The sequence below is a fragment of the Saimiri boliviensis genome, chromosome 17 (genome assembly GCF_048565385.1).
Source record: "Saimiri boliviensis isolate mSaiBol1 chromosome 17, mSaiBol1.pri, whole genome shotgun sequence".
In the NCBI taxonomy this organism is placed as follows: domain Eukaryota; kingdom Metazoa; phylum Chordata; class Mammalia; order Primates; family Cebidae; genus Saimiri; species Saimiri boliviensis.
In genome coordinates, this window is record NC_133465.1 from 2,260,757 (window position 1) to 2,282,238 (window position 21,482).

Here is a 21,482-nt window from a genome sequence, read left to right on the forward strand (position 1 = left end):
TCTCTTCAGCTTCGTTCCCCTATTAATCTTATGCCTTGTATTTGTACCTGTGGTATTACGGAACTAGAGTTTGCAAGAGTTACTGTGATACTGAGATTCCATAATTTCCTTATAATGTCTCCTCCATTGACTTCCCTCCTGGTAGCTGGGCATGGTAAAAGGATGTCTCGATTTTGAATGATGACTCTTAAGTTGCAGTGGTGCGTTTGTACCATAGATCAAAAGTAGTCGATGACTTGATCTCTTGTTGGGGTTGACAGGCTGAGCTTCACACGGGTAGTCTGCCACGGATCCAGAGCACGGCACTCAGGGGCGAGAAACTCCATCGAGTGTTCCATTATGTCCTGGATAATCTGGTCAATGTAATGAATGGATACTGCCTTCCAGATCCTTTCTTTAGCTACAAGGTATGAGTCACGTCTCTTGGAGAAGGGATGTACAAATACGGTACCTATTCTCCAAAACAGTTGAAAGTCTCATAACGATTGTTTAAGAGGGAAGAAAAGAAAGCTGTTTGGCCTAACACTCTTCCACCTTCAGTTATGGGACTTGAGATCTTTAAATCTGTTTTTTTTTCTATGTTCCATTAAACTGGAAGTTAAGAATCCATGTTTCTTGTCCTTGTCATAGACTTCACATTTAATTGTCGTGATTACTCCTTTTTTTTTTTCCTCTCAAGAAACTGGAGAATAGGGCCAATGTTAGATGCTTACATTGCAGTTTCAAAGTACTATATGATAATTGGCCAGGTGTGGTGGCTCACACCTGTAATCCTACCACTTTGGGAGACTGAGATGGGAAGATTGCTTGAGGCCAGGAGTTTGAGACAAGCCTGGTCAACATAGCAAGACCCTATCTCTACTGAAAATTATATAAATTTTATATTGAAAAAAAGTAGTACACGATAGTGAATTCAGATATAGTTGACTCTTGAACAACACAGTTTTGAACTCTGTGGGTCCACTTCTGTGGATTTTTTCAGCCAAACATGGGTCAAAATTTGAGACAGTATTTTTGGGATATGGAGCCTACAGCTTTTCATATACATGGGTTCCACAGGGCTCAAGTATGTGTAGATTTTCATATACGAGAGGTGGTCCTGGAACCAATTTCCCACATATATCAAATGACAACTGTATATCTTTTTATTTGGGGGAATTACGTTAACTTTGGGTCCTGTTTTACCAATGCTTTCTTTTTAGGTAAAAGACTGGGTAGAGCGATTGATGAAAACCCTCAGAGATCCTTCCCTGCCTCTCCTAGAATTGCAAGATATCATGACCAGTGTGTCTGGCCGCATTCCCCCCAATGTGGAGAAGTCTATCAAGAAGGAAATGGCTCAGTATGCTAGCAACATCACGTCAGTCCTCTGTCAGTTTCCCAGCCAGCAGGTATTTATAGGTTAACACTATCTTTATTTTTTTCTGGCTAACAATGCTCGAGTTCATATCGTAGGATTCCTTCCTATTTATATCTTTCTTACTTTTTGGATGTTGTACTTGTATACTTTTAAGCATTGTATTCCTCACAAAACTACCTCAGTGTACAAACCCAATAGTGAAAGTACTGTATGTGAAGTATGAAGTATCTGTAGTTATGAGAAAAGCACACTTGGACCATGCAGGCCATATAGCTTTGTTCCTGGGCTGTTCTCTAATTAGAGATATTTTCATGAATTGAAGGTAGAGGAGTATTAGTAGTTTTATTTATTTATTTACTTTTTGAGACGGATTCTAGCTCTGTCGCTAGACTGGAGTGCAGTGGTGCTATCTCAGCTCACCACAACCTCCGCCTCCCGGGTTCAAGTGACTCTCCTACCTCAGCCTCCCGAGTAGCTGGGATTACGGGCACATGCTGCCATGCCCAGCTAAATTTTGTAATTTTAGTAGAGATGGGGGATAGTCTTGATCTCCTGACCTCATGATCCACCCACCTCGGCCTCCCAAAGTGCTGGGATTACAGGTGTGAGACACCATGCCTGGCAGTTTTATTTTTGAGACAAGGTCTCGCTCTGTTGCCCAGGCTGGAATGCAGTGGCACAGTCATGGCTCGCTGTAACCTTGACCCCATAGGCCCAATGGATCATCCTACCTCAGCCTCCTAAGTAGCTGGGACTACAGATGTGCACCACTATGCCCAGCTAATTTTTAAAAAATATTTATAGAGACCGATATCTCACTATGTTGCCCCGGTTGGTATTGAACTCCTAGGCTCAAGTGATCCTCCCTCCTTGGCCTCCCAAAGTGCTGAGATGACAGGTGTGAGCCACAACACATGGCCTATTGGTAGTTTTATTTCAGAGACATTCTTACTACCTTGAGAGTATCTTTACTCTTTACCCATAAAGCCGATGTACATGTAGGGAGTATAGGTAGACAAGTGGGGAGTGAAGTTTAGAACTTGACCTTGAACAGATCTTGGTAAGATAATAGTTTCTGTAATGTAGTCATTAATTCATCTGGGAACGGGTGACAAGGGATGAAATCTGCTTGCTTATTTAACGCGAGCCCCTATATAAATTATGCTCAGTAACTTCCAGCTGCTGCCAACATGTGAGAGATGGGAAGTGTCACGTTATAACAGGAAGATTCTTAGTGGTGATGCTATAGAGGCTAATGCTTTGGAGCCCTTTGTTGGGTCGGGCCTCATTTTTATTCCCCTTTTTTATACCTTAGATTGCCAACATCCTAGATAGCCATGCAGCTACGTTGAACCGGAAATCTGAACGGGAAGTCTTCTTTATGAATACTCAGAGCATTGTCCAACTGGTGCAGAGGTAGTAACTTGTAACTTCAGATTCCCAGACCCGTCCATGCTCATGCCTTCCTTTCTTTTAAGTAGTTACCAAGAGTTTTACCTCGGATTTGTCTTCAAGAAATTAGAAAACACCTTATGTCTTAGAAAGTACCTCGTATCTTCTAAATATCTTAGAATTGTGAGCTAACTCTCATGCTCAATATTTCTGACTTCTTAATAGTCTACATTTTTTTCCTGTCAATTATTTATTATTATATATTTTTTTGAGACAGGATCTCACTGTGTGGCCCAGGCTGGAGTGCAGTGGCTCAGTCATTGGCTTACTGCAGCCTCAACCTCCTGAGGCTCAAGTGAGCCTCCTGTTTCAACCCCCGAGTAGCTGGGACTACAGGCATGTACCACCACATCCAGCTAATTTTTACATTTTTAGAAGAAGCAGGATTGTGCCATGTTGCCTAGGCTCAAATGATCCACCCACCTCGGCCTCCCTAACTGTTGGGATTACAGGCATGAGCCACTGCATCTGGCCTGTCAGTTATTAAGGTACAGAAATAGTGTTGTTTAATTTTACCTTGCCATTTTGATGATGCTCCTAATTTTTCTTCTGGTACAGGGCCCAGTATGGCATTTTTCCTTCTTAGATTATGCAGCCTATTGTATTAGGTTTGTGCAAAAGTAATTGTGGTTGTTGGTATTAATACTAAAGGGATAGTCACAGAACATTTTTATTAATTTACTTACTTTTTGGAGACAGGGTCTCACACGTCACCTAGGTTGTAGTACAGGAGCACAATTTCAGCTCACTGCAACGTTTGCCTCCCAGGATAAAGTGATCCTTCCACCTCAGCCTCTTGAGTAGCTGGGACTGTAGGCACATGGTACCATACTTGGCTAATTTTTTAATATATTTTTTTTTTGGATACAGGATTTTGCCATGTTGCTTAGGCTGGTCTGGAGCTCCTAGGCTCAAGCAATGCTCCTGCCTTGGCCTCTGAAAGTTCTGGGATTACATATGTGCCCTATGGCACCTTGCCTCACAGAGCACTTTGAATTTTAAGATACTTATAAATTTTTCAGATATCTCAGCCGTTTCAAGAGTATGATACTAATTTCTACTTAGCAGTTAGAAACTGAATCAAGGTGTTGGTAGGTGGGGCTGTGCAGGTTTTTGCTGTCTTGTCTTTTCTTCTTTATTAAAAAAAAGTCTCGTCTATGGTGAGATTTCTTTTAGGCTTAGAATGTAAGTGAATTTTGTAGTTCATTTTAGGCTGTTCTTTATTCAGAGGGAAAGCAGTTCAGTTGGAAAGTCTTGGAGGTAAATTTGTCCTTTGGGTTTATTATTTAATAGTGTTGGCTTGTCAGGTTTTTCAGAGGAGACTTTCTGTTTGCCTAGGTACCGAAGTGGCATCCGAGGCCACATGAAGGCTGTGGTGATGGATCTGCTCCGGCAGTACCTGCGAGTAGAGACACAATTCCAGAATGGTAAGCCTCTTCCTAAGGACTCTCTAGCTAAGAAAGCTTTGATTCTGATAACCAACCCAAGCTATCCCTTTCAGACTATGTAAGAGCTAAGCCCTTTCCTGTCACCAATACTTCTCATTAATAAACTCTCTCCTATCACCACTCCCCTAAAAAGTAAACGTCTGTATCTACTAGCACTAAAGAATGAACAACAAAACAGCTTGATGAAATTAGGAATCCAGTATGCTTCCGAGGAAGGGCCAAGGAAATTTTTCTAATAGAGATTACCATTCCTATTGACGTCTTGTTGATTTTGTATAGTGTGAGTTGATGGAGTCATCACAGGCTGAAATTGAGAAACCCTTATCGGAAGAACTTGATTCTCTGCAGCTAATCCATGAATTGAACCAGAGGCATCTGGGAAGAGCTAGCTCAGATTTTCCACTACTTTTTAGTATATCATTTAGGTAGACTTTATCCCTGGCTTTCTCTGAAGAGTTTCGCTAAATTTTACATCGTCTGGAAGAGTGAAATACCTTGGCTAAAATTTTAAAGCTGTGTACTGATGACATTGCTTCCTGCCACAAGATGGCAGTGAAACACCACAGAAATTGAAACATCTGAAATTTGAAACATTGGCTCCCTTTCACTTCCTTTCAAAGCAGCCTGTGCCACTCACGACTAGCAGAAGTCCTCATGTAGATATTAGCAAACCGCATCCCGCAATGTATAAAATAATACATTACAACCAAGTTGCCTTTATCCTACTCATGCAAGGTTGATCAATCTGGAGAAGGTCAATTAATACAATTTATCATGAAATAGATGAAAGGAGGAAAAACATGCTCATCATCTCAAGATAACAGAGTATGGAGAGGGAGCATTTGACAGAATTTAACATCCTTTCATGACATACTCTTGGAAACTAGGAGTGAAATTAAGCTTTAAAAATCTTGTAAAGGGGATCCACAAAAAATCTGCAAGACACATCATGCGTTATGGTAAGTTGAAAGCATTCTCTTTAAGATTAGTAATAAGACAAGGATGCCTGCTGTCACTACTTCTATAATGGATGCCCTGGCCAGTACAGGAAGACAAGAAAAAGAATTAAAGGATATAAGAGCTAGAAAGTAGTAAAGCAATAAATCTGCCACTGTTAAGATATGGTAGGGTGTCTGTTTAGAAAGCCTCAAAGGATTCACAGATTTATCATTAAATTATTTAAAATCTAATGTATTACCAAATATAAAAGTCAACATAAAAATTCAACTGTATTTGTTTACAGTAGAGCAGTTGTTTAGACGTAGCACTTTGGGAGGCCGAGGCAGGCGATCACAAAGTCAAGAGATTGAGACCATCCTGGCCAACACGGTGAAACCCCATCTCTACTAAAAATACAAAAATTAGCTGGGTGTGGTGGCGTGTCCCTGTAGTCCCAGCTACTCAAGAATCGCTTGAACCCAGGAGGTGGAGGTTGCAGTGAGCCAAGATCACACCACTGCACTCCAGCCTTGCATCACTGCAAGACTCCATCTCAATAAGGAAAGAAAAGGAGGAAAAAAAAGAAAGAAAGAAAGAAAAGCAGTTCAGAGGGGATAAAATACCATTTAAAATAGCAGGCTGGTTGTAATGGCTCATGCTTATAATCTCAGCACTTTGGGAGGCCAGGAGAGGAGGATTGCTTGAGGCCAGGAGTTTGAGACCATCCTGGGCAACATAGTAAGATCCCATTGCTGCAAAAAATTAAAAACAATTGGCCAGGCAGGGTGGCACATGCCTATAGTCCTACCCAGTCAAGAGACTGAAACAAGAGGATTGCCTGAGCCTAGGGTTTCAAAGGTGAAGTGAGCTGTGATTGGATCACTGCACTCAGCCCAGGCGACAGAGCAAGAGCCTGTCTCTAAATAATTAATTAATTCGTTGATAAAACAGTAACCAAAAAGATGAAATACTAAGGAGTAAATGTAACAAAAAGTGTGCAAGCCTCTTTTGGAGAAAATTATAATCAAGAAGATTATAGTAATAAAGAAGATTTAAATAAATTATCAAGGTCTTAAATTGGAATGTACACTATTAGGTGCAGATTCTTCCTAAATTCATCTGTAGGTTGACATTTCAATAATAATTCTGTTAGGATATTTGTAGTGCTAATTCTAAAATTTCCATAAAAGACAAGTCTTACAATAACCAAGATACTTCCAAATAAATACAAGATCTCCCAATCAGATATCAATATTTAATATAAAGCCATATTAATTAAGAAAGTATGATATAGGTATAGGGACAGATTTATAGATCAGTGGAACACAGTGGCCCAGAAACAGATTCACCCATATATGAAAACTTATTTTATGATAGACGAGGCATTGTAGATCATGAGGAAAGGATGGATTTTTTTTTTTTCAATAGATGATACTAGCACATGGGTTATTTTTAAGAAAAAAGGAAAGAAAGAAATGGAATCTCTATCTTATACCTATAAACAAAAATCAATTCCCGATAAATTAAAGACTTAAATATGTACGAAAGAGGTGAAGCTATTAAATGTTTAGGAAAATATTATTATAATCTCAGGATAGGAAGATTTTGTTGAAAGGTTGATTACTTAAACCCCACTCAAGAAATTCTGTTCATCAAAATACACCATAAAGAGACTGAAAAGCCTGTAATCCTAGCACTTTGGGAGGCTGAAGCTGGCAGATTGCTTGAGCTCAGGAGTTCGAGACCAGCCTGGGCAATGTATCAAGACCCCATCTCTGCAAAAAATACACAAATTAGCCGGGTGTAGTGGTGTGTGCCTGTAGTCTCAGCTTCTTGGGAGGCTCAGGTTGGAGGATCACCTGAGCCTGGGGCGATTGAGGCTGCAGTGAGCCATGATCACATCACTGCACTTCAGCCATGGTGACAGAGAAAGACACTGTCTCCAAAAAAAGAGAGACTGAAAATATAATCCATAAAGTGTGAGAAGATACTTACAAAGTATACACCTAAAAAAGAATTAGAAGTATCTAGAGAATTGCTATGAATCACCAAGTTAAAGACATACTAATAGGAAACTGAGCAAAAGATACAGAAAGATATTTTATAGAAGAGGAAGTACAAATAATACATAAACTTACACAAAGATGCTCAATCCCGTTAGTAATTAGAGACATATGAATCAAAACTATAATGAAATGGGCAAAAATTTAAAAGTCACATCATCATCTTCATTGCTTCTGTACATGAAGTACAAATTGGTTTACCACTTTGGGTAATAGTTGGTCAGTACTTAATAAAGTTGAAATTATTTGTATTCTTTAACCTAGTAATTTTACTCATAGAAAACGTACTCTAGAGAAACTATTGCATGTTTCCTAGGAGTCATATAGAGGACTGTTGGTGACAGCACTGTTCGTAATCTCAAAAAAGACAAGAAACAATCTATACCTAGGTAGAGTAGATCATCGAAGTATCCCTACCGTGTATTACTATAGAGCAGTGAAAATGGATGCCCAAGGCATACACTGAACAAAAGGATGAATCTCAAAACTACAATGTTAAGAAAAAGAAATGGTACAGTGATTCCATTGTTTTCAGGTTCAAAACCAGGAAAATTAAACTATGCATACCTTGATAATAAAAGTTAAGAAATGCAAAAGAACAGTTAACGTAAAATTCAGCTTAGTAGTTGTTTCTGTGGAGGAGTCTTCAGAGATACTAAAGATGTTCTATTAAAATTTAATAGCTTTAAAATAACATATGAGTGCTTATTTCAACTGATACCATATGTTTTATATATTCTGTGTGTATATTTCATAATTAGGTATTTTGTTTTGGGGTAGGGGTGTGTGTGTGTGGGTGTGTGGGTGTGTGGGTGTGTGTGTGTTTGAGTGTGTGTTTGAGACAGAGTCTCACTCTGACACCCAGGCTGTAGGGCAGTGGTGTGATCTTGGCTCACTGCAACCTCTGCCTCCTAGATTCAAGTGATTCTCCTGCCTCAGCCTTCTGAGTAGCCGAGATTGGAGATGTGCGCCACCATGCCTGGCTAATTTTTGTAATTTTAGTAGAGACAGGGTTTCACCTTGTTGGCCAGGCTGATCTCCAACTCCTGACCTCCAGTGATCCACTCTCCTTGGCCACCCAAAGTGCTGGGACTCCAGGTGTGAGCCGCCGCACCTGGCCTATTAAACATTTTTTAAGGAGTATCTTGGTATGCAAGATCTTCAAAGTCAAAAAAAGAAGTATCATTGCTTTCTTTCTGTTAATATCTCTCCTCACCCTGGGTAAATGTATTATGTTTATTTCCCCTGGTCCTACTGCCAAAGTGTATTTGTGTTGTCACTCCAAAGCTAAGTCTTGGTAGAGAAAAATATTAATACAGAACAGCTAACTTCTAAACAGCTTCTCTTTTGGTCAGAATGTGTCTTTTATGAAATTGGCAGCTCTCTGGATATTGTAGTCCATTGTTTTTCAAATAATAGTTTCATTTGTGAAAAAAAAATTGCTTATGTCAATCTCTAATCTTTAAAACAGTTAAAAGCCTGGTTACTGTGGTCCAAGCTACTCAGTATTCTAGGAAACCACGATAATGCAGTTTGAATGCCACTGTTCTGGTTTGTAACCTAACATGGAATCTGAACTGAGGTGATAATCCTTTACTATTTTCATGATTTCATAAAATTCTGACCCTTGAGAATATTCAAATACTAATTCTTCTTTACTTGGAAATTTAATTCTGAGGTAAGCTGTTTTCTAAAGAACTGAATATTACTTACATCCCATGGTAGATATCACTGTAGTGTACCAGAGGCTTATGCTTCTGTTGTAAAACATAGCTTTCCTACTCAGAACTAACCTGCCCCTGGTGGCCTTATGGAAGGCAAGTGAAAATATGCATAACTTTAGTCTCCCTACAGACCTTTTGACTTAATGCAAGGTTCTCCTTGATCTATACCTTGGGTTGGATTTGGCGTTCCGAGGCATTGCTTAGCTGTTTCAAGGACTCAAAGAAGAGAATGTTGATTCCAGGGATAGCAGCCACACTTCTCATGGATATTGCCAAGTTTGGTGTGGTTTTATTTTTTTAGTTAAAACTGTTGCTACTGGTTAGGGTGAACTATTTTCTGTGAGTCAAACGGAAACAGAATCTCAAGCTCTTGGGGGAGACCTTAAAAATCATCGAGTTGAATGATACTTACATTGCTTTTTAAACAGCAGCACTTTCTCTCCTAAGGAAATCATGAGAGATTTTAGGGTAAGACTGGGGTTGGAGTTATCCCCAACCCTTCAGTCTAAATAAGGCACATCTATCTCCCCAATTTTTAAAAAATTAAGTAAAATGGAGGCCCAGAAAGGTAAAATTATTTGCCCAGGAGCATACAGTAAGTTGCTAAAAGAGCTAGGCCTCGAACCCAGATCTTATATACAAATTGCCTGACTCCTAGTCCAGTGTTCCTTTTACTAAATCGCATTGCCAGTTTCTGTACAAATTCATCTAAGAAAATCCTTAAGATGTTTCTTCTCACTGCTTGTCTCATAAATTATAGATAGTACAAAGCAAATAGCATGTATATGTGAACATTCATACACAGGTGAGACCCAGTTTTTTTTCATGGCATGCAGGTCACTATGATAAATGTGTATTTACCCTCCGGGAAGAGAACAAAAGTGACATGAACACCGTGCTGAACTACATCTTCTCTCACGCCCAAGTCACCAAGAAGAATCTTCTGGTCACAATGCTTATTGTGAGTAGCATTTTTCAGAACTCGTAAGGACGGTGGATGATACGCAAAAAGCATTTTTTCCTTCTGATGGCTGTGGTTAGAGAAAAAACTGCTGCCTTTTGTAATTATGGGATGAGTGGGGCTTGAGCTGTGGATTAACAGTTTCTCACATCTACCTTTGTCCTTGGTCTGAAGGAACCTGCTCTAGTGAGAAAAGGACTATTCTGGCCATTATGCATATAGTCATACACTGGAACTTACATCTCCTGACTGTTTAGAAATGCCCCGTGCTTCACCATTCCTGTGGTCATCATGATGGTAGCTTTAGAATTTCATCTTATTTAGCCAGTATACTCTTGATTTTAACTCTTCTTCCATAGATATAAGCAATGGCTCTCATGTGAAACTTAAAAAAGAAAGAAAAGAAATCTAGCACTGCTCCTCCCCAGCCAGAGAAATGCAAATGTGTTCTGCATCTTCACTGATCCCTTTTTATCTGTATTGAAATCTAAGCTCGCATTATTGTATTGGTGGTAAATGTCCCTGTAACTTAAGTGATGTAAGAATAAGTAGGAAGTAGGAATGCGGAGTGAGCCTGGCAAGTGTGAGGAGAGCCAGTGTGCGTTTATTTGGCCAGTGGGTGGAATTTCTAGGGGCTGAAGGCATTAAAAGATGACTTGCACGTCCTTCACTCCTAGCATGTTCTGGTTGAGTTAGTTGTCGGAATTAGCATAGTAGGACTGTTCCTAGAGTGGTCCTGAGCATTTGCCTTGCTGCTTGCTGCATGCTTGTCTTTTGGGGGACTATCGCACCTTTTCACTCCTAGAGTTTTCTTTCCTGTCCCTTCGTGGAATTGGCATTCCTGGTACTTTAATTCCATCATTTTTCATGGAGGAAAAAAAATACATCTTTACAGCCATTTTTTATTTCATACTTTAGAATGAAGGGAAACTATCTACCTCACATCTCTGATTAACAAGAGTGCCACTCATTCAGTTATCTGCCTAGCTGGTTAACTCTAAAGCATATAACATTTTTAAGAATAGCCATTTTAAAAAATATGTAATTATAGGGAGAATTCATTGCTTTTGCTACCCTAGAATAGCTAGATGGTGGGGAAACCGGAAGACGCACTTGAGAGGGAAAAATATATATATCAGCACAATGTAATATTTCAACTTTCCCCAGGTGACAGGTTTCAGCTAAGAAATGTTATCTGTGGCAACTTGCTGATTTTTTTTTTCTCATTCAAAAGAAGGAAGAAAGACTATTTAGATTTTTAAAAAAAATTTAATGAAAGCATTGTTAAATCTTACTTGGATAAAGCTAAGACGTTCCGGCAAAAAAGGGTAATGCTGAGGAGGGTGGAAGAATCCGTCAGTTTGGACCTAGAATGGGGTGGAATTTGCCTCTATAGGAAGCTAATTATGGTGAGTTTTTCTTTTTATTATGATTACCTTTTTAAGAACTTAACAGTTTTCTGCGCTAAAAATAGACCAAAGCCTAGAATCCTTGGAGCAGCAGAAGAGTAATGATCGTCCAAGACTGTCGCTGGGTTTCTTAAATTCTAATTTGTAAGATATAGGGGCTCAGCTCGCTCCTTTTGCGGAGTGATTGTAAGTAACGCTTGCCTTAAGAATCTCATTATTGGAACACAGAGCCATATTTCCTCTGAGAATTCTGGAGTAGCTTTGAGCCGGGGCTGTTCATTTCTCAAGTAATCACGCTGGTGTGATGGAGAGAGAAAATGGCAGCTGTTCGGAGCTCAGGCCTTCAATTTTCTTCAGAGTCCAGTCGCTCAAGTGTGTAATTACACGGGGGGCGCCGCAGAGGCGTTGGGCCCTGTCAGAGGACTGCTTTGAGGCTTTGCTTTCTGCTTTTGCCAGTCAGCACAGGCAGAAGCCAATGGGACTCTGACTTGCTGCTGTTCTTTTTCCCCACCTTGTCGTCCTGGTTACTCCTTATCTGCATAGATAGTACGCAAACTTTCTTTCCAACAGGCTGAGCTCTTTAGAGAAAAGAGCTGTTTCAGAGTTTGAGTTTGTGTGAATAGGATGGAGGAGGAGGAGGAGGAGGAGGAGGAAGAGGAGGAGGAAGGGAAGAGGAGGAGGAGGAGGAGGAGGAAGGGAAGAGGAGGAGGAGGAGGAGGAGGAAGGGAAGAGGAGGAGGAGGAGGAGGAGGAGGAAGGGAAGAGGAGGAGGAGGAGGAGGAAGGGAAGAGGAGGAGGAGGAGGAGGAAGGGAAGAGGAGGAGGAGGAGGAGGAAGGGAAGAGGAGGAGGAGGAGGAGGAGGAGGAAGGGAAGAGGAGGAGGAGGAGGAGGAGGAAGGAAGGGAAGAGGAGGAGGAGGAGGAGGAGGGAAGAGGAGGAGGAGGAGGAAGGAGGAGGAGGAGGAGGAGGAGGAAGGGAAGAGGAGAGGAGGAGGAGGGGAAGAGGAGGAGGAGGGGAGGTGGAGGAGGAGGGGAAGAGGAGGAGGAGGAGGAGGGGAAGAGGAGGAGGAGGGGGAGGTGGAGGAGGAGGGGAAGAGGAGGAGGAGGAGGAAGGGAGGAGGAGGAGGAGGGGAAGAGGAGGAGGAGGAGGATGAAGGGAAGAGGAGAAGGAGGAGGAGGAGGAGGGGAAGAGGAGGAGGAGGAGGAGGAAGAGGAGAAGGAGGAGGAGGAGGAAGGGAAGAGGAGGAGGAGGAGGAGGAGGAAGGGAAGAGGAGGAGGAGGGAAGAGGAGGAGGAGGAGGAGGAGGGAGGGGAAGAGGAGGAGGAGGAGGAGGAGGGGAAGAGGAGGAGGAGGAGGGGAAGAGGAGGAGGAGGAGGAGGAGGGGAAGAGGAGGAGGGAGGAGGAGGGAAGGGAAGAGGGGAAGGAGGAAGAGGAGGAGGGGAAGAGGAGGAGGAGGAGGAGGGAAGAAGAGGAGGAGGAGGAGGGAAGAGGAGGAGGAGGAGGAGGAGGGGAGAGGAAGGAGGAGGAGGAGGGGAAGAGGAGAAGGAGGAGGAGGGAGGGGAAGAGGAGGAGGAGGAGGAGGGGAAGAGGAGGAGGAGGAGGAGGGAGGAGGAGGAGGAGGAGGAGGAAGGGAAGAGGAGAAGGAGGAGGAGGAAGGGAAGAGGAGGAGGAGGAGGAAGGGAAGAGGAGGAGGAGGAGGAGGGGAAGGGAGGAGGAGGGAGGAAGGGAAGAGGAGAAGGAGGAGGAGGAAGGGAGGAGGAGGAGGAGGAAGGGAAGAGGAGGAGGAGGAGGGAAGGGAAGAGGAGGAGGAGGAGGAGGAAGGGAAGAGGAGGAGGAGGGGAAGAGGAGGAGGAGGAGGAAGGGAAGAGGGGAAGGAGGAGGAGGAGGAAGGAAGAGGAGGAGGAGGGAAGAGGAGGAGGAGGAGGAGGAGGAAGGGAAGAGGAGGAGGAGGAGGAGGAGGAGGGGAAGAGGAGGAGGAGGAGGAGGAAGGGAAGAGGAGGAGGAGGAGGAGGAGGAAGGAAGAGGAGGAGGAGGGGAAGAGGAGGAGGAGGAGGAGGAGGAAGGGAAGAGGAGGAGGAGGAGGAGGAAGGGAAGAGGAGGAGGAGGAGGGGAAGAGGAGGAGGAGGAGGAGGAGGGGAAGAGGAGGAGGAGGAGGGGAGGAGGAGGAGGAGGAAGGGAAGAGGAGAAGGAGGAGGAGGAGGGGAGGAGGAGGAGGAGGAGGGGAGGAGGAGGAGGAGGAGGAAGGGAAGAGGAGAAGGAGGAGGAGGAGGAGGAAGGGAAGAGGGAGGAGGAGGAGGAGGAGGAGGAAGGGAAGAGGAGGAGGAGGAGGAGGAGGGGAAGAGGAGGAGGAGGAGGAGGAGGAAGGGAAGAGGAAGAAGAGGAGGAGGAGGGAGGGAAGAGAAGGAGGAGGAGAAGTACAGTTGAACATGTGAACCAGGAAACTGAATTTGTCCTTTTCTTTATTTTGGTGTAATACATTTTTCTTTAAAAAAAAAAAAAAAAAGTGAGGACCCAGTAAACCTAAGAGGATTAAGCTTTCATGTCATTAATTTCTTTCAAGTATCAGTTGTTTTTATTTCATCTTAGAGATTCAGAAATCAAGAGTTAACTGATGATCAGATCAGGGTCAGGGCCAGCTAGCAGTGACTTGGGGAACACTGAAAGCTTAGGCGGCGCCCCTTTCTGATCTGATGAAAGCTTAGACGGCGCCCCTTTCTGATCTGATGTGACTGAACGCTGGCCATGTCTTCCTCTTTTCCTCTTTGACAACGCTTAGCTGCTCCCCTTTCCTCCTTCCTCTCCCTCCTCCTCACCCACGTCTGCACTAAAGGTAGTGTAGCTGGTAAGAGCCATTTTGGTTGTTTGGATCATTCTTTCTGCAAATCTTAGTGTCTTTTACAGATGTCACCTGCACATGGCAGCACTTTGATCCCCCCAGCTTGTGTTCTCTGCTGCTTCCCCTTTCTTTGCATATCTTGGCTGCTTGATTGATAGTTATGTGCCCAGCATTCCATTCTCTGCTTTCTGGAAGTAGAAATGTTGATAGTATGCTTTGCTGAGCTAGATGATGATTTCTGGGGCTTTGGAACCTGCAGGGAGGGAAGTATCAAGAAAATACGGCTTCCATGAGTCAATGTCATGGGACATGGGCTGCTCCAGCAAAGAGGTACCTTCATCGTTTCCAGGTGTTAGCGTAACTTGCCCAGTGGTAACTTGCCTCAAGGACTCTTGAGCAAATTTCTGGTATTCTTTCAGTCTCTCTGGTAAGCGGAGTGTCAGATGAAAGGCTATCAGATGAAAGTCCTATCAAGTTTCCTCCGTTTAGAGGGACATTGTACCACAATTTAATACAAAGTCTGGAAGACCAATAGTAAATTTAGTTTTTGGAAGCTCTTCTTAAATTGCTTAAATTTAACTTTACAGGAAAAAGCTTAGACTCAGAATATTGTTTACGTTTGCTTAGAGATATTTAAGGAACTCTTCAGCCAGGTTAAGCTAATTGGTACAAATACAAAGTATTAACATCTTCATAGCTGTTTAGATGGCAATGTACATACCCTGTAGCCACCTTAAGTCGTCTTCCTGCTTATAACTTATTTTTGTTACGGTCCACATGAACATGCGATAAACCATGCTTCTGTATGAGTAATGCCAAGCATATGAACCCCGGATTTGGTTTACATGGAGAGAACTTAAAATGCTGATCAACACCTTGCCTTCCTCGTCTTAATCTGACTACAAATAATTTTGTCCAATATGTAAGTAAAGAAGAAAAGTCTTTCTCAGTGATTCCACATTCACTGAATAAGGGTGATAGTAACAATTTCTTGATAAACTAACCCCATGACATTTTGGGGATATCAAAAAGTACAGGGATGACTAGAAGAAGCTACCAGTTCATTGCTGATACTGAGATTAGTATCTACCCAGGTGAGCAATAGTCAGTGTATTGAGGGCATTACACATAAGGTCACATTCTTTTCATTTTGAATTGCCTTCCTCAGAGGCTTTCAGTGCCTTGGATACTAGGATCAAATTGGACTATGTTTTCTTCTGTCAGTCAGCTGCATAACTTTGGCTGTGGTTTTGTTGTTGTTGCTGATGTTTTTTGTTTTTTATGTTTTGAGACAGAGTCTCGCTCTTTCTCCAGGCGCCAGGCTGGATTGCAGTGGCACGATCTCGGCTCACTGCAACCTCCGCCTCCTGGCTTCAAACAATTCTCCTGCCTCAGCCTCTCAAGTAGCTGAGACTACAGGCACGTGCCACCATGCCCAGCTAATTTTTGTATTTTAGCCAAGATGGGGTTTCGCTGTGTTGGCCAGGATGGTCTCTGTCTCTTGACCTCGTGATCTGCCCACCTCAGCCTCCCAAAGTGCTGGGATTTACAGGCATGAGCCACCATGCCCAGCCTTGGCTATGGGTTTAACATTTTATCATGTTTGTTATATTTCTGCAAATTCAAACTATTTCCTGTAGTTAGCTACTATCTAGGTCAAAAGTAAAAGCAAGAAATAACTGTTTTGTACTAGTATGGCTGAATAGTAATTTTTACTTCGTTTCATGACTCTGGACAGTTGGAACAGACTTTTGGTTGGTGGATTTTTGCAAGTGACCTGTAATCCCAAAATCAGCAGATTGGCTCTTTAAACAAACCTTTTTATATTGACTAAACACATCTACTGACCTAGACACCATCTGAAGGTGTTAACAAAACGCTCACCAGGATTAGATGGTGATGTTGGTTTGTCCACTTGCGCAAAAGAAGCCTGTCTCTAGGACAGAGGGTAATAAAATTCCTGTTGGATGTTAGTTGGCATCTTAGGATGGGTGGTTCTGTAAAACTTTGGTGTTTTCTTTTTTTTTTTTTTTTTTTTTTTTTGAGACGGAGTTTCGCTCTTGTTACCCAGGCTGGAGTGCAATGGCGCGATCTCGGCTCACCGCAACCTCCGCCTCCTGGGTTCAGGCAATTCTCCTGCCTCAGCCTCCTGAGTAGCTGGGATTACAGGCACGCGCCACCATGCCCAGCTAATGTTTTGTATTTTTAGTAGAGATGGGGTTTCACCATGTTGACCAGGATGGTCTCGATCTCTTGACCTTGTGATCCACCCGCCTCGGCCTCCCAAAGTGCTGGGATTACAGGCTTGAGCCACCGCGCCCGGCCTGGTGTTTTCTTTTAGAACCTGAATGCTATGTCTAAGTGAAGGAGAAGACAGGGTTAAGAAAGTTACTCTGCACATAATCTTCTGTTGCCAGTTTTTTTCTGAGTATTCATGATGATAGTGGAGAAAATATTTGAGTGGAAAACTTCCAAGTTAGAATAGACTAATGAAAATAGTGGTTAATAATGTGTGTTTGCTAACTACCTCACATATATTAATTTAAGTTTTTTTTTAGACAGAGTTTCACTCTCGTTACCCAGGCTAGAGTGCAATGGCATGATCTCAGCTCACTACAACCTCTGTTTCCAGTGTTCAAGGAATTCTCCAGCCTCAGCCTCTCAGGTAGCTGGGATTACAGGCATGTGCCACCATGCCCAGCTAATTTTTTGTATTTAGTAGAGGCAGGGTTTCACCATGTTGGTCAGTCTGGTCTCGAACTGACCTCAGGTGATCCACTTGCCTCAGCCTCCCAGAGTGCTGGGATTACAGGCGTGGGCGACCGCACCTGGCCTACATTTATTTTTTCTAATCTCTGTAGTTCGCTTTTCTTACAGATACTGTTTCATTTTCACTTAGCCCTTTCTTACTGCCTTTCTCTCACAGTGGAAAGACGAAATGAAAAAGTGGTTTTTTTAAAAAAAAAAAGTGGTTTATGTGTTTTGCTTTGTTTTTTCTTTTAAGTTAGAACATGATCTGTAGCTAAGCAAGAGGATAACTCCATTTAAAAAAATTTTAGTTTAATCTCTAAAGGTAAACTTAGATTTCCTTTAAAGGGAATGCATTTCATATGAAATCTGATATTGGTTGTGGAGGTGATTAGTGTTCTCATTTTGTCGTGTTGGCTTGTTTGTTTGTTTGTTTGTTTGTTTATTAGAGCCTCTCTGTTGCCCAGAGCTGGAGTGCAGTGGCGCGGTCTCGGCTCACTGCATCCTCCGCCTCCCAGGTTTAGGCAGTTCTCTGCCTCAGCCTCCTAAGTAACTGGGATTACAGGCATGTGCCACCATTCCTGGCTAATTTTTGGTATTTTTAGTAGAGACAGGGTTTTACCATCTTGGCCAGGCTGGTCTTGAACTCCTGATCTCGTGATTCACCTGCCTCGGCCTCCCAAAGTGCTGGGATTACAGGCATGAGCCGCCGCGCCTAACCCGGCTTTTGTTTTTGATGTTGAGACTTTAATCTGGCTTTGTCCAGAGGAGCTGAGTTGTGGCATTACCCAGTACACTTCTTATGTTTTTAGGCCTTTTGGTGGGTCATTCCAATGCTTGAAGTAAATACCTCAGAAAGGAGTAGGTTTGCTCTTTAAGAACATTAGGAAAGGGACTTAGGTAGGAAAAATTTATCTTGGTTTCTCTACCTGCTCTTAATGATCAATTCTTTCCTTCTGTCTTTTTATGGTCCTGTTTTTGGTAATTTTACATATTCCTTTGAAATTCTGTTTTGCTCATTCGTTTTCAGCAAAAGGTGAGACTTAGTTGCATTTTCTTTCGCCTCTTTGCTTTTATGCCTAGGATAGGTAGAACAGGCCCTCTAATCTGTGCTACATGTTCAGTAGAATCCTGGATTTATCTTCACTTTAATAGCAGCTTTTATTTTTCTCACTCAGTTGAGTGAATTATCTGGGTAAAATGGGTGAAAACAGTACTTGCACTTCCTTAATTATAAATCCCATCATATGTTTTATGACTCTGGACAGTCAGAGCAGACCTCCGGTTGGTGGATTAGGGAACCAGAGTCTCATTATACCATTTTCTTTAAAATAAAATAAAATAAAAGATTTGAGAAACCTTCCCAGCATAATGGCATTGAGTATTTCAAAAGTATTTACCTTGTGATGTGGAAGGTAGGGATTTTGCAAAAAGTATGTCTTCCCCAACGGCCAAAAGTCCCATGCATTTATTTATACTGCTGTGATAAATGTCTATAAACAGGTTCCCCAAGACAGGGAAGGTTAAGTGTGAAATAGAAATTCTTCAAGAAAAGGCCTGATAATCAAGGTGGGAAGAAGATTAACAAGCAGGCCCCTTGGGGACTGGTCTTCTTTCATGTCCCATTGGAGTAGGGGGAGAATAAATATTTATTAAAATATAAAGGCAATTCTGTCTTTTTAAAAGTTTTTATTTTTAGAGATGGGGTCTTGCCATGTTGCCCAGGCTGGTCGTGAACTCCTGGGCTCAAGCAATCCTCCTGTCTTGACCTCCCAAAATGCTGGAATTACAGGTGTGAGCCACCCTGCCCAGCCAAGGCAATTACTTAAAAGTAGAGGGAGGGATAACTAAATGGATATATTTTATATGGTGTGGTGTTAATAATACCACTACCAGTAGCTCTGTAAAATTCAACAAGGACAGACATTCATAAAAATTGTATTTACCGTTTTTTTTAGCTTAGATGGAAATTGCATGGATAATGGCTGAATTTAGGGAATAAACGGATATTCCACTGGACTCCATTAAGAATATTTCTCTCAGAATATGATTGGAATTTTTTTCTTAACATTTTTTACTTCTTAGAAAAAGAAGGACCCAATACTGAATAAACCACGGATCCTATAGTAGGAACTTGTTTTTTTCCTCTAATTCAGCTAAGGATTCACATGTCTAAGTATCATGGAATGATTCTTGGTACAGGAAGAAGAGAAATGAATTGGGATGCAGAGTTGCCAGGATATGAGATGGTGTTTTTAGTTAGTGTATGTTTATAAATAATTTGTTGTTGTGTTTGTTTTGCCTCTTCCTGGGTCGCTGAAGAGGAGTGCTTCTTTTTGCCTTATATCCACCTTCTTTCATAAAGTGGGAGAGGAAACAGGAAGGCCTTTAGTCCCTGCTATTTAAAACTTTCTCTTAAAACTTTGAGACGTAATCTATTATTTCTCACTCAGAATCCCCTTGGGCTCTTTTAGTGGTCTCTAATGAGTTCTTCTGCTTGTTACAAGGTATAGTGTTGATTTATAAGGAAACATATTAGGAATTCTGAATGACTGAGGGATTTGGGCTGCCTCTCCTTAGCCAAACTTCCTCTGGGATCTTCTTTACCACATTGTTTAGGGTAAAAATAACGGGAAGTTTGCATTTTCTTATTAATGCAGCCATGTTTACTTTGTTTTCATTCCTTTTCTCCATTTCAAAATCCTGTCCACCTGTTCTTTTCAATATGGCTATCTATGTTCTTTTTTTACATTAACAATTAGGATCAGTTGTGTGGCCGGGACCCTACTCTCACTGATGAACTGCTGAATATTCTCACAGAGCTCACTCAACTCAGTAAGACCACCAATGCTAAAGTAGCACTTCGAGCGCGCCAGGTAAGGACATTTGTTGGTTTTCTTAAAGAAGGGATGGCTTTCATAGATCAGGCAGGCCTAGACACGATGAACTTGTGCTTAATTATCTTACAAAGAACATGCAGTTTTCTATATATGTCACATTTTCCTCAGAACAAATGTTTTCATGTGGTATGTTTTTTAAAGCGAAAGGCAAAGATTAATGCTGAGTCTCTTTAAAATGGAAGCCCTTTCCCCATTAAAAAAAAATCCTGGGATCATTCCCTTCCCTCCCTAGTAGCCCTGTGTTAGTAAACCAGTGTCAGGTGGAGCAAAGGACACTGAGGGAAGGAAATAGACTCAGTATTTCTTACTTCCCAAAGGAGCTTAGAAGCAGATGAAAACTTCTAAGTGTACAGGAAATAATCAAGTGTGGAAAGCAGAAAGATAATGAAATGAATCTTAGGCGGTAGCAATCTGAACAACCCCAGAGAAGTCCAGTGAGTTTCACCCTGCAGTCTTCATTTCCATTCCAAAAGGTTTCAGCAGGGAAGCCGAGAGTTGGCGCTCCCTTTGTGTTTCAGTGCTTGGGCATTGACAAGGAAGCAGCATTTGAAGCTGTTCAGTGACCTTCTGCTTTCTCTACAGTTGTATCCATGTCACTGAATTACTCAAAGTTATTGAACCTCTCAGCGACCTGCTGAGGGTATTCAGATCCTACCGTGTCACTGTTTGTTTGTGACACTGCCTTCACTCTCCCTGCCCCTCACAGGCGTTGGTGTTACTTCCTGGCGCCTTCTCCTTGGTGCTGAGTACCTGGGGCTGTCAAAGCAGCTTTCCCTAGTCTTTCTTTCGACTTCAGAGTTGCAAAAGGCTAGCTCTGCTGCATCTACCTTCACCACAGCTGCTCCCTGCCAGACCTGATTCCCAATTAACAGCTAGTCATGCAGTCCCCAGGACTAGCAGCTTTGCAATGGTAAATCACATACACTGATGGAACTTGATTGAAGCTGTTTTCTCTCCCTTCCCCCTGGCCCCCATGGGAAACTGGCCACAGCGAAAATCATGGAGAGAGTCAACTAAGATTCAGGATTTGGTGGCACTGGCTTTATGTTACAGGACCTAGAAGTTGTTTTACTTGGTCTCTGTTTTATCTGTGATGCCTGCACTTACAGATTTATATTTATTGCTTTTGTATCAGAGCTGCCTAATAGGAGCCTAGAATAATCACTCCCTGAGGAACATGTGCCTCTTATTTTGTTCTCATTCTAGGTTCTTATTGCCTCCCACTTGCCATCATATGAGCTTCGCCATAACCAAGTGGAGTCTATCTTCCTATCAGCTATTGACATGTATGGACATCAATTTTGCATTGAGAACCTGCAGGTACACACACACACAACCCTTTTCTGCCACTCTGCACTCTTATCTTCTTTATTCCCAAGCATGGTTTAAGTAATTAATCGATTAATTAATTTTGATTTTCTTTGTAATGGAGTTTCATACCTTGACTTTCTAAAATGATTTATACTTAACGAAATTTTTTTTCGTAAAAATGCTGTTAGGATTGTGGTTTAGCTTAAAATTCAAATAGGCCTGACTTCATAGAAGTGTCCTGTTGAAGTCTATATCTTTGTACTTTACCTAGAGAGTATTCTAGGCCAGAATTAAGTGACAAGGGCTGGTTGATTTCTGGTAGGTATATGTATAC

At 42.1% G+C, this 21,482-nt stretch overlaps 1 protein-coding gene across 21 annotated transcripts in view; it reads left to right on the forward strand.

Annotated features, from left to right (window-relative positions):
• The window catches only part of ACACA (acetyl-CoA carboxylase alpha), a 328,649-nt gene that overhangs the window by 163,020 nt on the left and 144,147 nt on the right, over window positions 1-21,482 (forward strand). For all 21 annotated transcript variants that reach the window (XR_012514502.1, XM_039476073.2, XM_074388039.1 and 18 more), the window contains 7 exons: window positions 261-407; window positions 1,203-1,391; window positions 2,676-2,776; window positions 4,151-4,239; window positions 9,823-9,947; window positions 19,700-19,813; window positions 21,044-21,157. Coding sequence is in view for 20 of the 21 variants with exons in the window: in XM_039476073.2 (XP_039332007.1) it covers window positions 261-407; window positions 1,203-1,391; window positions 2,676-2,776; window positions 4,151-4,239; window positions 9,823-9,947; window positions 19,700-19,813; window positions 21,044-21,157 (879 nt within the window). In the remaining variant the exon portion in view is untranslated. The remainder of the gene's footprint in view (window positions 1-260; window positions 408-1,202; window positions 1,392-2,675; window positions 2,777-4,150; window positions 4,240-9,822; window positions 9,948-19,699; window positions 19,814-21,043; window positions 21,158-21,482) is intronic.